At 51.7% G+C, this 12,461-nt stretch overlaps 5 protein-coding genes across 5 annotated transcripts; 4 read left to right on the top strand and 1 right to left on the bottom strand.

Moving 5' to 3' along the window:
- Positions 1-268: 268 nt before the first annotated feature.
- Positions 269-1,325, top strand: ASPVEDRAFT_781670 (PaaI family thioesterase). Its single transcript, XM_040816496.1, has one exon. It carries the CDS (start codon positions 578-580, stop codon positions 1,154-1,156), a length of 579 nt encoding a protein of 192 aa, XP_040670093.1. The 5' UTR covers positions 269-577; the 3' UTR covers positions 1,157-1,325.
- ASPVEDRAFT_43799 (H(+)-transporting V0 sector ATPase subunit c'') lies at positions 1,198-2,474 on the bottom strand. The gene is made up of 5 exons (XM_040812911.1): positions 2,269-2,474; positions 2,182-2,216; positions 2,034-2,125; positions 1,662-1,970; positions 1,198-1,607 (listed from the first exon to the last, which is right to left on the bottom strand). The coding sequence occupies exons 1-5, from the start codon at positions 2,324-2,326 to the stop codon at positions 1,496-1,498; spliced, it is 606 nt and encodes a 201-aa protein (XP_040670092.1). The 5' UTR covers positions 2,327-2,474; the 3' UTR covers positions 1,198-1,495.
- Positions 2,475-2,824: 350 nt separating this feature from the next.
- Positions 2,825-3,713, top strand: ASPVEDRAFT_135065 (Rab family GTPase YPT6; the record flags this gene model as incomplete). The annotated part of the gene is made up of 5 exons (XM_040807190.1): positions 2,825-2,877; positions 2,936-2,961; positions 3,018-3,106; positions 3,193-3,595; positions 3,655-3,713. The coding sequence occupies 5 exons, from the start codon at positions 2,825-2,827 to the stop codon at positions 3,711-3,713; spliced, it is 630 nt and encodes a 209-aa protein (XP_040670091.1).
- Positions 3,714-5,053: 1,340 nt separating this feature from the next.
- Positions 5,054-6,154, top strand: ASPVEDRAFT_136138 (inositol phosphorylceramide synthase regulatory subunit KEI1; the record flags this gene model as incomplete). Its single annotated transcript, XM_040807267.1, has 2 exons — positions 5,054-5,095; positions 5,180-6,154. The coding sequence occupies 2 exons, from the start codon at positions 5,054-5,056 to the stop codon at positions 6,152-6,154; spliced, it is 1,017 nt and encodes a 338-aa protein (XP_040670090.1).
- A 785-nt stretch (positions 6,155-6,939) lies between these two features.
- On the top strand, positions 6,940-12,369 carry ASPVEDRAFT_152701 (sulfite reductase (NADPH) subunit beta). The gene is made up of 4 exons (XM_040808320.1): positions 6,940-7,229; positions 7,331-7,470; positions 7,526-11,911; positions 11,984-12,369. Exons 1-4 carry the CDS (start codon positions 7,199-7,201, stop codon positions 12,011-12,013), a joined length of 4,587 nt encoding a protein of 1,528 aa, XP_040670089.1. The 5' UTR covers positions 6,940-7,198; the 3' UTR covers positions 12,014-12,369.
- Positions 12,370-12,461: the final 92 nt, after the last annotated feature.

The raw sequence follows: 12,461 nt of genomic DNA, 5'->3' as shown, positions 1-12,461 counted from the left end.
ATTTAGCTTTATCTTTTCCGTAAAATAGAGATAAGCTGATAGATACCCTTTACGGAATGGTAGGAACTACGGTATACGTCGTACATAAGTTCTTCCCAGTTCCTAGAATTTTAGGACTACGGCCACGATGAAGATCTTGAACAAGTAAACGCGAACCCTCATATATTTGAATTCTCCAGCTTCGGCCATAAAGACACTTTTGCCTGCAGCTAAATCTGTGGATTTGATTACTCTTCGACACTCCTACCTATGCCAGTCCAGCCATAGTTTGTCCATGTTGAGATGCCTCGGCTAAAAACCGGCTCCCGTCGGTATACGGTAGAGAGCAGGACGAGGGGAAATCAACAAGCCTTATATCTCTTACAATTCCCTGACATGCCAATGGCAGTGTTCTGGATAATCTATGCATAGCTTAATTAAACCTGACCGTCTAAGTCAGCAAATCATCAATCCCTTACTCTACAGCATATATCCATCTTCCAGCCATTATATATACAATCACGAACGACCACAATAACACCAACACAATTTCAACCATCCCAACATCCCTTCCCAGAACCACGAACAATACTCGAAGATGCCACCCCTAACCCCCCAAATCTTCCACAAAACCCCAATAGCATCCACCCTCCTCGCCGACCCCAACTACACCTCCGTCCCCCAATCCTCTATCCCCCGACACACGGACCCTTTCTTCCGAATCACCGCGCGCACCTCCTCCGCCGTGCTGGAAACACACTTTCTCTACCGCACCACCCCCAGCCCAGAAGGCCACCTGCTTCTCCACTGCGGGCGCGGCGTCACGGGCCAGAATGGCATCGCGCACGGCGGGTTCCTGGCGGCCGTGATGGATGAGGTCACAGGGAATTTGATCGGGGCTACCGGGTTGGATGAGGGGCTTGGGATGTTTACGGTGAAGTTGGATGTGGGGTATAAAAGGCCGGTTTTTGTGGGGGAGCCGAGTATTTCTAGTGGGAGTGGTGTAGAGAAGGAATTGGGAACGGGGACATCGGTTATTGTTGCGACGGCCAAGTTGGGGAAGATCGATGGGAGGAAGGTGTTTGTTGAAGCTGTTATTAGGAATGCGGACGGGGAGGTTTGTACGACTGCTGAGGCGATCTTTGTCAAGAAAAGGCCTGCGGCGGGTGTGTTATAAACATTATAAACATTCAAGTAGTACTAGATGAAAGGAATAGAAGGGTGATAGAAGTTGATATGGGGAATTTTCATTCAGTCTATGGTATAGATAGAAACGTCCATTATTTCCGGCGCCTGTACTGTACACCACGTCCATCCGGCTCGTCGTCGTCGCGGCAAAACCAAGTGCTTACCTATCCATAAACTCAGCAGACAAAGACTCAACAGCCGAATCGGACCCTTACGCCTCAATGCGCTATATAAAGAGGACAAATTGAAGCCAAAAAATGAGATGAGTAGAAGTCGTACAAATGGGGTGCCCCTGCTAGTATGGGCTCTTCTCACAGAGAAGAGTGTTTCATGCTGCTGCTCCGAAGTCGGTTGCCTTGCCTTGCACCAGTAGTCCGACAATAAGACCAAACAGTCCCAAGACTGAGCTGAAGATTTCGACGACGAGGATCTTGACGAACCTACATAGACATTAGTTCTTGATTCCTGGATAAATTGGTGGCGGATGTACGGACAAGCTTGGGTCTGCAGCATCCGCAAGAGCTGCACCACTACCGTTGATACCAACGGAGATACCGCAAATCAAGTTGCAGGCACCGACAGTGATTCCTCCCCAGAACAGCGCATAGCCGGTATAGTGACTCTGGCGGGAATAGATTTCATCGCCGGTCGCGAGGTTGAGCTTCGAGGAAAAGACAATGGCCATGATGACACCGTAGATAGCGACGACTTCACAGAAAATAATGGAGATCAAGTTTTTTGTTCGGATTCTCGGAGCCTTGACACCTCCGCCGACAATCGATGAGCCCGTGAGGAAGATACCCCTGAAGACGGCCTTGTTAGCAATCCAAGCCTCGAGCTACCCATATTTCCAGAGTATAGCCTACCATGCTGCACCGACAACTGACAACCCAATACACAGAGCAATTCCTAGAGTCGCCCAAACGTACGGAGACACGGATTCGAGAAATTGGCCAACCTAGACCGGGTTAGCGGGAGCCCCGAGGAGGTATAGGATCAAGAGCTGCGTCATACATTGAATGCTTCACCCTCTCCATGGAAAAGCATATCTATCAGAAAGCATTAGCGCGTGCATCTCATCAATCCGAGCAGCCCACTTACACCCTCCGATCACCAGGAATGACACGGTTGCCAAACCGAAAGGATAAGTGAGACCCATGATGACCCCCAACCTGGTAGACACCCGCGAAGCTGGAGGATCTCAAAACAAGAAGCAAGGTCTCGAGTGCGAGGAGTGAGACGGAGACGGAGGCTGGATAGCTGTTTGGCGGAGCTCTGGTCTCTCGTTGGGCTGGCAGGAAAGCAACAAGTCGCAGCAGGTGGAGGTCGGGCCGCATTTAATCCGCGCGGCGGCTGCAGTGAGTGGCCGCTGACTGCGAACCACGGGCCGCCGCTATCAAGCTGGATGGCCTGCCCGTTCCCCAGACTCCCATGTACTAAAGCTCCCTCAGTCCCTTCTCAATCGCTCTCCTGGACCTCCTCGTACGCCGCTGGTTTGGTCGCAGCCTTCTCTAGGCTCCCTTGTATAACCAGATTTCTCCCTTTTTCTATTTGATCCAATTTCTATGACCTTACGCCGTCTTTAATTCTTACTTCTCCTATTCCTCCCCTCCCACCGCCCGATCTCCCCTGATTCTACATTCTTCCTTTGGTCGCCATGTCTTCACCATCCGGTGTTGGGTCGTATTCGAACCCTTTGAAGAAATTCAAGTACGTTACTTTTGAGGGCACTGGTTTGGATCTGAATATAATGCTGACTTGAATCCAGGCTTGTCTTCCTCGGCGAGCAAAGCGGTACGCCCACTCCCAAGTTTCATGACCCTGGCGCATTCCTAATACTCGTCATATAGTCGGCAAGACGTCGTTGATTACTAGGTTCATGTACGACTCGTTCGACAACACATACCAGGCGACAATTGGAATTGACTTCCTGTCGAAGGTGAGCCACGTACCCCACCACAGTACAAAACAGTGGGCGGTATTCGTTTCAAGTCCCGATTGAGATGCTGAGACATCTGGTGTTAGACAATGTACCTCGAAGACCGAACCGTACGACTTCAACTCTGGGACACGGCCGGCCAGGAACGATTCCGATCTCTGATTCCTTCTTACATCCGCGACTCCAGTGTAGCTGTCGTGGTTTACGATATCTCAAATGCCAAATCCTTCCAGAACACTCGGAAATGGATTGACGACGTGCGGGGCGAGCGTGGAAACGACGTGATTATTGTGCTGGTGGGTAACAAGACTGATTTGAGCGACAAGCGTGAAGTCACAACAGCGCAAGGTGAAGAGGAGGCAAAGAAGAACGGGCTTATGTTCATCGAGACTAGTGCGAAGGTTGGCCACAACGTCAAGCAGCTGTTTAGGCGGATAGCTCAAGCCCTGCCCGGCATGGAGGGAGAAGCCAACAGGGGAGAAAGCCAGAGTTCGTTCCAACGCAGTACAATTTCCTGGCAATATTGTTTACTGACTTGCTTTTTACAGTGATTGACGTTAACATCCAACCCAAAGAAACGACGAGTAACGAAGGGTGCGCCTGCTGAGCGTGCCTCTCACCGTGATTACATCACCACTCACCGCACCATATCAGCTCGGATCTCAATAATGATGGTTGAGATTGTTTATAATATCTGCCATTCTTAAGATGTACATTTTCCTTGCTCATCAGTTGACTAGCGAGTCTAGATCAATGCTGTTTCTCGATGACTGCTTTCGCTCTTGCTGCCGCCATTTGAGGCTTATTGGAGGGCGTTCTGCTTGTACCCGGCATCTCTTCCTTCTTGGTTTGTTAGTAGGTTGGTTTTTTTTACTTTAAGACGTCATTTGTATCTTGTCCGTGTTGAGTCTCGATGCCTACGGGGCCGTAAGAGTAGAAACAGGCAACACCTTTTTTAATCACAGCAGATCTACCTTTTAGTTTATTCCGCGTAGCAGCTTACGCACCAGCGGTCCTTTTGCTTCAGTTCATTGAATACAGTGCAGTAATCTTCGTTCGGCGATCATGATATATTGTCTTCAGCAGCACCTTATTCAACTTAACTCTATATTTAACGTTTCTGGAGCATCCCTGCCACCAATATCCATGGGGAAATTAAACTGGCGGGAGCTCATCGTAGCTTATCCCTGTCAGGACACCAGCCCGGTCTTGAATATGAACCTAAATATGAAATAGTAGCCAAGCTCTTGTTATCAACAATAAACGGAAGAAAAGTGCAGCTTGTCGAACTTTTACCGCCTCTATAGTTGTTAGCACCGTCCCTTGTCTTGAGTCTCTAAATATATAATGTCTACTGAATGCTCCATTTTTTTTTTAAAAAAAAAAAAATAAAAAAAAAAAAAAAACTTGACATATAATAGGAGAGTGCCTTGAATTATCCAGTGAGCATAATTTAGCAAGCCCGGGAAGTTGAATTAATCGAGCCGCTGCTTAAGGAGTGCTTATGGGCTGATGCCGTCATTTGTTTTGAAAGGAAGGTGGCTTGGGAAAAAAGACCCACTGGTGAGGCGATGACTTTCATGGAAACGAATACGAAGTGTCGGCTTTCCGACGAGGCGAGCAAAGCATAAGGGGGCATAATTACGGCACCGAAAAATAGGTCACCCGCTAGTTTTCCCAGTGCAGACGAGAGCCAGTGCAAGCAGGCCTCGTTTCAGCAGGAGAGCAGGTGGTGACGAAATAAAAGGGCAACGATCGCCCGGATCGGAGCCACCGGAAGGCCGCGCCCCTGTGCAAACTGCAAACCGTAAACCACAACCTGTGTGCAACCTGAAGCGCTGGTCAGACTGTTTTCCTCCCAGCTTTCACTCCTGCATCTCGCTCTTCTTTTCCCTCCATTTTTTCTTCAAACCCCATCTGTCGATATCTCCGGCGGTGATATCCAAGATGGGTTTGTCAACTCGCTTCCTCCGCATCCCGCGGCCAGAGGTATGTTGGTGTTCGTCGTCTCCCGTCAGCCCGCTCCATAGCTAACAGATTATTACCCCGGCGACGGGGTGTTCGCAACCACAGACATTCCTCTACGTTATGAGCCTGCAGACAGGCGCTTCGCTGATTACTCTGTCGCTATTGCTCAACAAAATTAGCGGCCTTTATGGCTTGCTCGCCCTGCTTACCGGATACCACCTCTCGCCCGTTCAGCTATCCATGTACCTCTACTCCTTGATCGCGCTTGCTGTCACAGTACTGCTATTCCCACACATCCGAAAACAGTCTCCTTTGCAATGTCTTGCACTGGCCTGGCTCTATGTTCTCGACAGCGCCATCAACGCTGCCTACACCGCGGCTTTCGGTGTAACTTGGTTCTTGGTTATCGCTCAGCACACGGATTCGGATAACGCAAAGGCGTCAGGCCCTGGAAGTGATACTATGGGTCAAACCGCGGGATTCACCGGCTCTGAGTATGATACCGCGCAGTTGAAAACCAGGGGTGAGAGGAGCGCGGATCAACTCGGCAATGCCGTCACTCAGCCAGAGAGCTTTGAAAGTATTCTCTTCATCTGTGCGCTATGGAGTATTCGCCTTTACTTCGTCTTCGTTATGCTCGCGTTTGCCCGCCATACTCTGCGATTATACATTGCTATGCCTCGCCACACCCAACTGCCCACCCATAGCCGAAATACCTCTGCCGCTAGCATGGCCAGCGTTGCTGACATCGACCGCGAACCGTTCTCACCTTATAGCCCCGATGGCCAAGGATGGAAGGGAAAGCTCGGGCGCCTCATGATCAGTGTTGGAAGAAATTACTGGCTTGGTGACGAGGATGACGGGACCTGGGTCAACATGAGCCACCGATTCCACACTCGCGGAGAGACTACGGCAGGACCCCCTGGCCCCATTGAGCGGGAGAGACGCCGTCGATCCGGAACTGGACCACCACAGCCCTCACAGGCCGCCGTCCAAGCGGCGTCTTTACAGCAACCGGCACATGAGCTTAACTCAGGCCCGAGATTGACCGTCAAGGTGCAAGATTGGGATGAAAGGTAGCTCACTATACAACCATCCGGCAGTCATCTGCCATAGGAGAAATTTTCTTTCCCATTGGACAGAATGCCTACCGGCGACCTGAAACTTCATTCGCTCGTCGCATTTAGCATTTTCTTGCTACCTACATACACTGCATACATGGTCTGCGATTTTGGTTTTATATGCCGTGACGATATATATAGCCTGGTTAGGAATCGGACGGTCAACTGCGTGGCAGGAACCCTCGACAGAACCGTACCGTCTGTTATCAACCACGGTCACAACCCTTGGGAAGGGGAAGGCGTTGGGTCTCAAGTTCATAAGATATTTGGAGCACGGGTGGAAGCTCCATATTAAAAGAAGCACGGTAGCCTTATTCGGTTGCCTGGGGCGTACCGTTCCCCCAAGGTCCTGGCCTCAGGACTTGTACATTGATATGACATCCATATGGGATTGACTTTTCTTTTTACGGCGTTGGAGAGGATCTATAATTGCCCCATATTGCCAATGAATACTCTGTATCGTACATAAGAATGTGTATTGTTTTTGATAGTATTTCGGTTTGCGGAAAAAATATCCAGATCTGTGCCCTATTCCCTAAGCGCTTCCTCAGTTAAAAGGTTAAAGCTCGGTGAAGACCACTGGAGTCCGGTCACCTGACCGGTGTCGGCTGCTGCTCTCACGGCCGAGTCACGGGAACCCCGCACTTTGCCCGAAGGGGTATGTTTGTCTCAAAGACGACAACCTGTTTGCAACGATGTCGTGATCGAAAACCAATCATTGATTCGCTGATCAAATCCCGATGGCGGAGAATCGTTCAAAAATGTCCCTGCGGAGCGAGTGAATCGTCGCCCGCAGTTGGAGTTGACGAGCTTTGGGGAAAAAAATAACTACTTTTAAAATATCATATGCCGTTTCTCTCCTCTTCTCCTCCCTCACCTCAATCACTCCGTTCATTGCTCTGATTCTCTGCACGGAATCACCGTATGCGGTGATATCCAACCCCTCCGCTACCCTCTATCCCACTCTCTGTGACTGTCCGCAGTGCAGCCCGCAATCGCCAATATGGCTCCTATTGCAACTGCTGGCGAGGCCGGTAAAACCCCCTCCATCGATATTTTTTTTCTCTTGAAACCACGGCCGCTATTCTGGCCCTGGTTTTTCATGGTTGAGTTCAATTGGCTGATTTGGATATAGTGGCGAGAATCGCCTACCAGGCCAGTGAGGTCGTCCTCTCCGTCCAGCCATCACTTCAGGGTGATTCCTGGTTCTCTCAGACCTTGAAGAACCTGAGAGCTACCGGGTCCCGTAGCGTCATTCCTGAAGGTGTACCAGAGGTTAGTCATTTCGGAACTATAGGATTCGCTATGCGGGTATTAATCATGTCTGCAGGTTGTCTCTGTCCGATACAATGAAGACCCCCTCCTCTCTGCCTTCCACCCTCTGAAGACCGGCAAATTTGTCTCTGCTGTGACTAGCTCGTCGGTTCTTCTTGCCTCCATCCCTCACCTCTACCGCCTCGCGAACTCCCCCGTCGTTATCCACGTCGCTTTGGAACCCTACCCCTTCCCCGACTACTCCGCGATCAGCTCCATCCGGCAATGCGGTTTCACATTCTTACACTCTGAGACCCTTCAGGAGGCCCAGGATATTGCGCTCACTGCTCATGCTTTGGCTCGCAAGTCCGGCAAGGGTGTCATCCACTTCTTCGACCCCGCGAACTCGGCCAACGACGAGCCCATCGAGCAGGAGAACGCAAATGCCTTCAAGTCGCTTTTGGACCTGGGCGCAGGTGCTGTCTCACACTCCGAGGGACACGGTGTGGAGACTCTGTACACAGACAGTGGCCGCATTGCTACAGTGTCTGAGGAGACCGTGGAAGCCCCAGCTGCTGCCGACGAGGGAACTGCCACTCCTGCTCAGCCCTCGCAGACTCCCTCCAGCCGCAGCGTGGCCAACTCGTCCGTTGGTTCTTCAGTTCGTGACAGCAGTGCTGACAGCCGCGCCACTAGCTCAGCTGCTACCACTGTGGATGGCTCTGTGCGTCCTGTGAGTGCTGCTGATATCTTTGCATGGACGAGCCAAATCTGGAAAGTGTTGTCGGAGACTGTCGGCCGCAACTACCGCGCTATTGAGTACACCGGCCCAGCTGATGCCAAGGAAGCCATCTTCGTCTTCGGTTCGACCGGTGTGTTCGTCGATGTTCTCGGAAAGGAGGACGTCCCTGCTGAACTAGCTAACATCGGTTTGATCACTGCTCGCCTTTACCGTCCTTGGGTGGGCTCCGAGATTGCGCAGTCCATTCCCCAGTCAGTCGAGAAGATTGCTGTTCTGGAGCAAGTCCGCAAGACTACCAGATGGGGTCCTTCGTTCATGGACCTTCTGTCTAGCCTGACACCCGCCTCCGCTGGCGGCCGTAGCCCCCAAGTTGTTGGCTACAGACTCGGCTACGTTGAGCCTTCGACTGCCTCCCAGGCTCTTCGCGGAATTGTCCAGAACTTGAGCTCTGATTCCCCTATTCAGAACCTTGAGATTGGCAGCTCCAAGGTCCCTACCCTTCAGACTCCTCTTGAGCAGCCCCACGTTGAGAACGCGTACCTGAAGATCCTGAACCAGCTCTTCGGCGAGCGGTTATACCTTGCTAACCAGCTGGGCTCAAAGAACGCTGGCATTTCCTCCACAATCGCAGCAAGCCCCGAGTACGGTTTCGGTTCATTGATCGCCAGAAAGGAACACCGCAAGCGCTTTGTCCGTGAGGTTGAGGATGCGTCCAAGTCCAACAGCTTTGCCACCGAGGTAGTCAAGAAGTGGCTCGCCGACTGGGCTATCAATGCAGCGGATGCCAGCAAAGCTAACAAGTTGGCTCCTGATGTCATCTCCCGCCTCGGCAACGATGGCTCTACTCTCTCCAGACAGCTCTTGGAGTCCAAGAAGCTTTTCTACAACGAGTCTCAATGGCTGATTGGCTCCGATGCCTGGTCTTACGATCTTGGAAATTCTGGTGTCCACCACGTGCTGGCCTCTGGAGCGGATGTTAACATGCTGGTCATTGACTCCCAGCCCTACTCTGAGCGTGCTGCGGCCGACCCCACTCGCAGAAAGAAGGACATTGGACTGTACGCTATGAACTTCGGCAACGCGTACGTCGCCTCCGTTGCTGTGTACGGCTCCTACACTCAGGTTCTCCAGGCTATGGCCGAGGCCGAGCAGTTCAAGGGTCCTTCCATTGTTGTTGCTTATCTCCCATACAACCAGGAGAACGACTCTGCCCTCACTGTTCTTCAGGAAACCAAGAAGGCTGTCGACCTTGGTTACTGGCCCCTGTACCGCTGGAACCCTGCCAACGAGGACCAGGGTGAGCCCAAGTTCGCTCTAGACTCCGAGCGCGTCAAGCGTGAGCTTGAGGAGTTCCTTCGCCGGGACAACCAGCTTACTCAACTCATGAACCGTCAGCCCAAATACGCTTCCGTTCTTTCCGAGTCTTACGGCACTGAGGTCCGTTCGCTCCAGAAGCGCCAGGCCAAGGACTCTTACGAAAAACTTCTCGAGGGTCTTTTCGGTGCTCCTCTGACCATCCTGTTCGCCTCCGACAATGGTAATGCTGCGACATTGGCGAAGCGTCTTGGAAACCGTGGTCGTGCACGTGGTCTGAAGACCATTGTCATGGCCATGGAAGACTACCCTCTCGAAGACCTCCCGACCGAGGAGAACATTGTCTTCCTCACCAGTGTCGCTGGTCAGGGAGAGTTCCCCCAGAACGGTCGTGCCCTGTGGGAATTCGTGAAGAACTCTGGTGACCTCGACCTTTCCACCATCAACTACTCCGTTTTCGGTCTCGGTGACAGCCACTACTGGCCCCGCAAGGAGGACAAGATCTACTACAACAAACCGGCCAAGGATCTCGATGCCCGCATCACCTTCCTCGGTGGACGTAAACTAACGGACATTGGTCTTGGTGATGACCAGGACCCCGACGCTTTCCAGACCGGCTATGCTGAGTGGGAACCCCGCCTCTGGCAGGCTCTGGGAGTCGACAAGGTCGAGGGTCTTCCCGAGGAGCCCGCTCCCATAACCAACGAAGACATTAAGATCGAGTCCAACTTCCTGCGTGGTACTATTGCCGAGGGATTGCTTGACGAGAGCACCGGGGCTATCTCTGCCAGTGATCAGCAACTCACCAAGTTCCACGGTACTTACATGCAAGATGACCGTGATCTCCGTGATGAGCGCAAGGCCCAGGGTCTTGAGCCTGCCTATAGCTTCATGATTCGTTGCCGTCTCCCCGGTGGTGTCGCTACCCCATCTCAATGGCTGCAAATGGATGCCATCAGCAGCTCTCACGGTAACGAGACGATGAAGCTCACAACCCGTCAGACCTTCCAGTTCCACGGTGTTGTCAAGCGCAACCTCCGTGGAGCGATGCGTGCTATCAACAAGGCTCTGATGACCACCATTGCCGCCTGCGGTGATGTTAACCGTAACGTCATGTGCAGTTCTCTCCCTGAGCTCTCTTACTACCACCGCGAGGTGCACGCCGTCTCTCAGAAGATCAGCGACCACCTTCTGCCTTCCACAACTGCGTATCACGAGATTTGGCTAAAGGACGAAGATGACAAGAAGGTCCAAGTTGCGGGTGATGCCATTGTTGACCACGAGCCGTTGTATGGACCTACCTACCTTCCCCGAAAGTTCAAGATCACTATTGCCATCCCCCCTCACAACGATACCGACGTCTACGCGCACGATATTGGTTTGATCGCCATCAAGGGCGCCGATGGGCACTTGGAGGGTTTCAACGTTCTTGCTGGTGGTGGTATGGGTAGCACTCACAACAACAAGAAGACGTACCCCCAGACCGGCCGCATGTTCGGTTACGTGCCAGCTGATCAAGCCCACATCGTTTGTGAGAAGATCATGCTCGTCCAGCGTGATTTCGGTGACCGTAAGAACCGTAAGCACGCCCGTCTGAAGTACACCATTGACGACATGGGCGTTGAGGCCTACAAGGAGAAGGTCGAGGCCCTTCTTCCTGGTAACTTGCGCTTCGAGGAGCCTCGTCCTTTCAAGTTCGCCTCCAACATCGATACCTTCGGCTGGCAGAAGGATGAGAAGGGTCTCAACCACTTCACCTTCTTCATCGAGAACGGCCGTATCGAGGACACTTCCGAGTTCCGCATGCGCACCGGTCTCCGCGAGCTTGCGGCCCTTGACAAGGGCGAGTTCCGTCTCACCGGTAACCAGCACTTGATCATTTCCAACGTCAAGGATGAAGATCTCCCCGCTATCAAGGAACTGATGGCCAAGTACAAGCTCGACAACACGTCCTTCAGTGGTCTCCGTCTGTCCTCGTCAGCCTGTGTTGCCTTCCCCACCTGCGGTCTTGCCATGGCTGAATCCGAGCGCTACCTCCCCGTCCTGATCTCGAAGCTCGAGTCGACCCTCGAGGAGGCCGGTCTCGCACGCGACAGCATCGTCATGCGTATGACTGGTTGCCCCAACGGCTGCGCCCGACCCTGGCTCGCCGAAGTCGCCTTCGTCGGTAAGGCTTATGGCGCCTACAACATGTACCTTGGTGGCGGTTACCACGGACAGCGTCTAAACAAGCTATACCGCTCTTCCATCAAGGAGGACGAAATCCTCGACATCATGAAGCCCCTACTCAAGCGTTACGCTCTTGAGCGCAATACCGACGGCGAGGAGCCCGAGCGATTTGGTGACTGGCTCATCCGTGCTGGTGTCATCAACGCGACTACCGATGGAACCAACTTCCACGAAGGAGTAAGTCATCCCCCATAAACCCCTTCGGGTCTCTATATATAATCAATCATATGCTAACATAATCCCAATTAGGTTGCCGAGGAAGACGAAGAAGAGGAGTAGGCGACTGCAGATGCACATAGATAAAACGAAACGCGGTCACGGCCCACAACTTATTGTTGTTATATTGCATATCTCACGATTGTCATGTTCTGCTGCTGGCTTTTTCTCTTTTTTGCGCTTTTTAGATTACCAAATTCCCTGTTTGCTTTGCTTCTTGGTTTGATCTGACTTGTTTGGATATACCATGGTTATTAAAAATTTTCTCCTAGTGAATGCGATTTATGTTAGAAATATTCTCTGTTACTTTAGAACCTTTGTATAGAACTATACTGTCTGTAAAAGTAGTTCATGAGGATTATTTCAAGCTGAGTTTGTTATTTTTTCTGCATATTGTCAAAAATATATTTTCTTAGCCCTATACGATTCATTTCCGGACTTACGGTACTCATACGGTCTTTCCAACACTCGCTCAGCTGGTAACTAATCCAGAGCATGGCTGAGGAAGCAG

This window comes from Aspergillus versicolor (assembly GCF_001890125.1).
Source record: "Aspergillus versicolor CBS 583.65 unplaced genomic scaffold ASPVEscaffold_7, whole genome shotgun sequence".
NCBI classification, from domain to species: domain Eukaryota; kingdom Fungi; phylum Ascomycota; class Eurotiomycetes; order Eurotiales; family Aspergillaceae; genus Aspergillus; species Aspergillus versicolor.
Note: the sequence above shows the minus strand (reverse complement) of the source record. Positions and strands in the feature narration are given on the sequence as shown.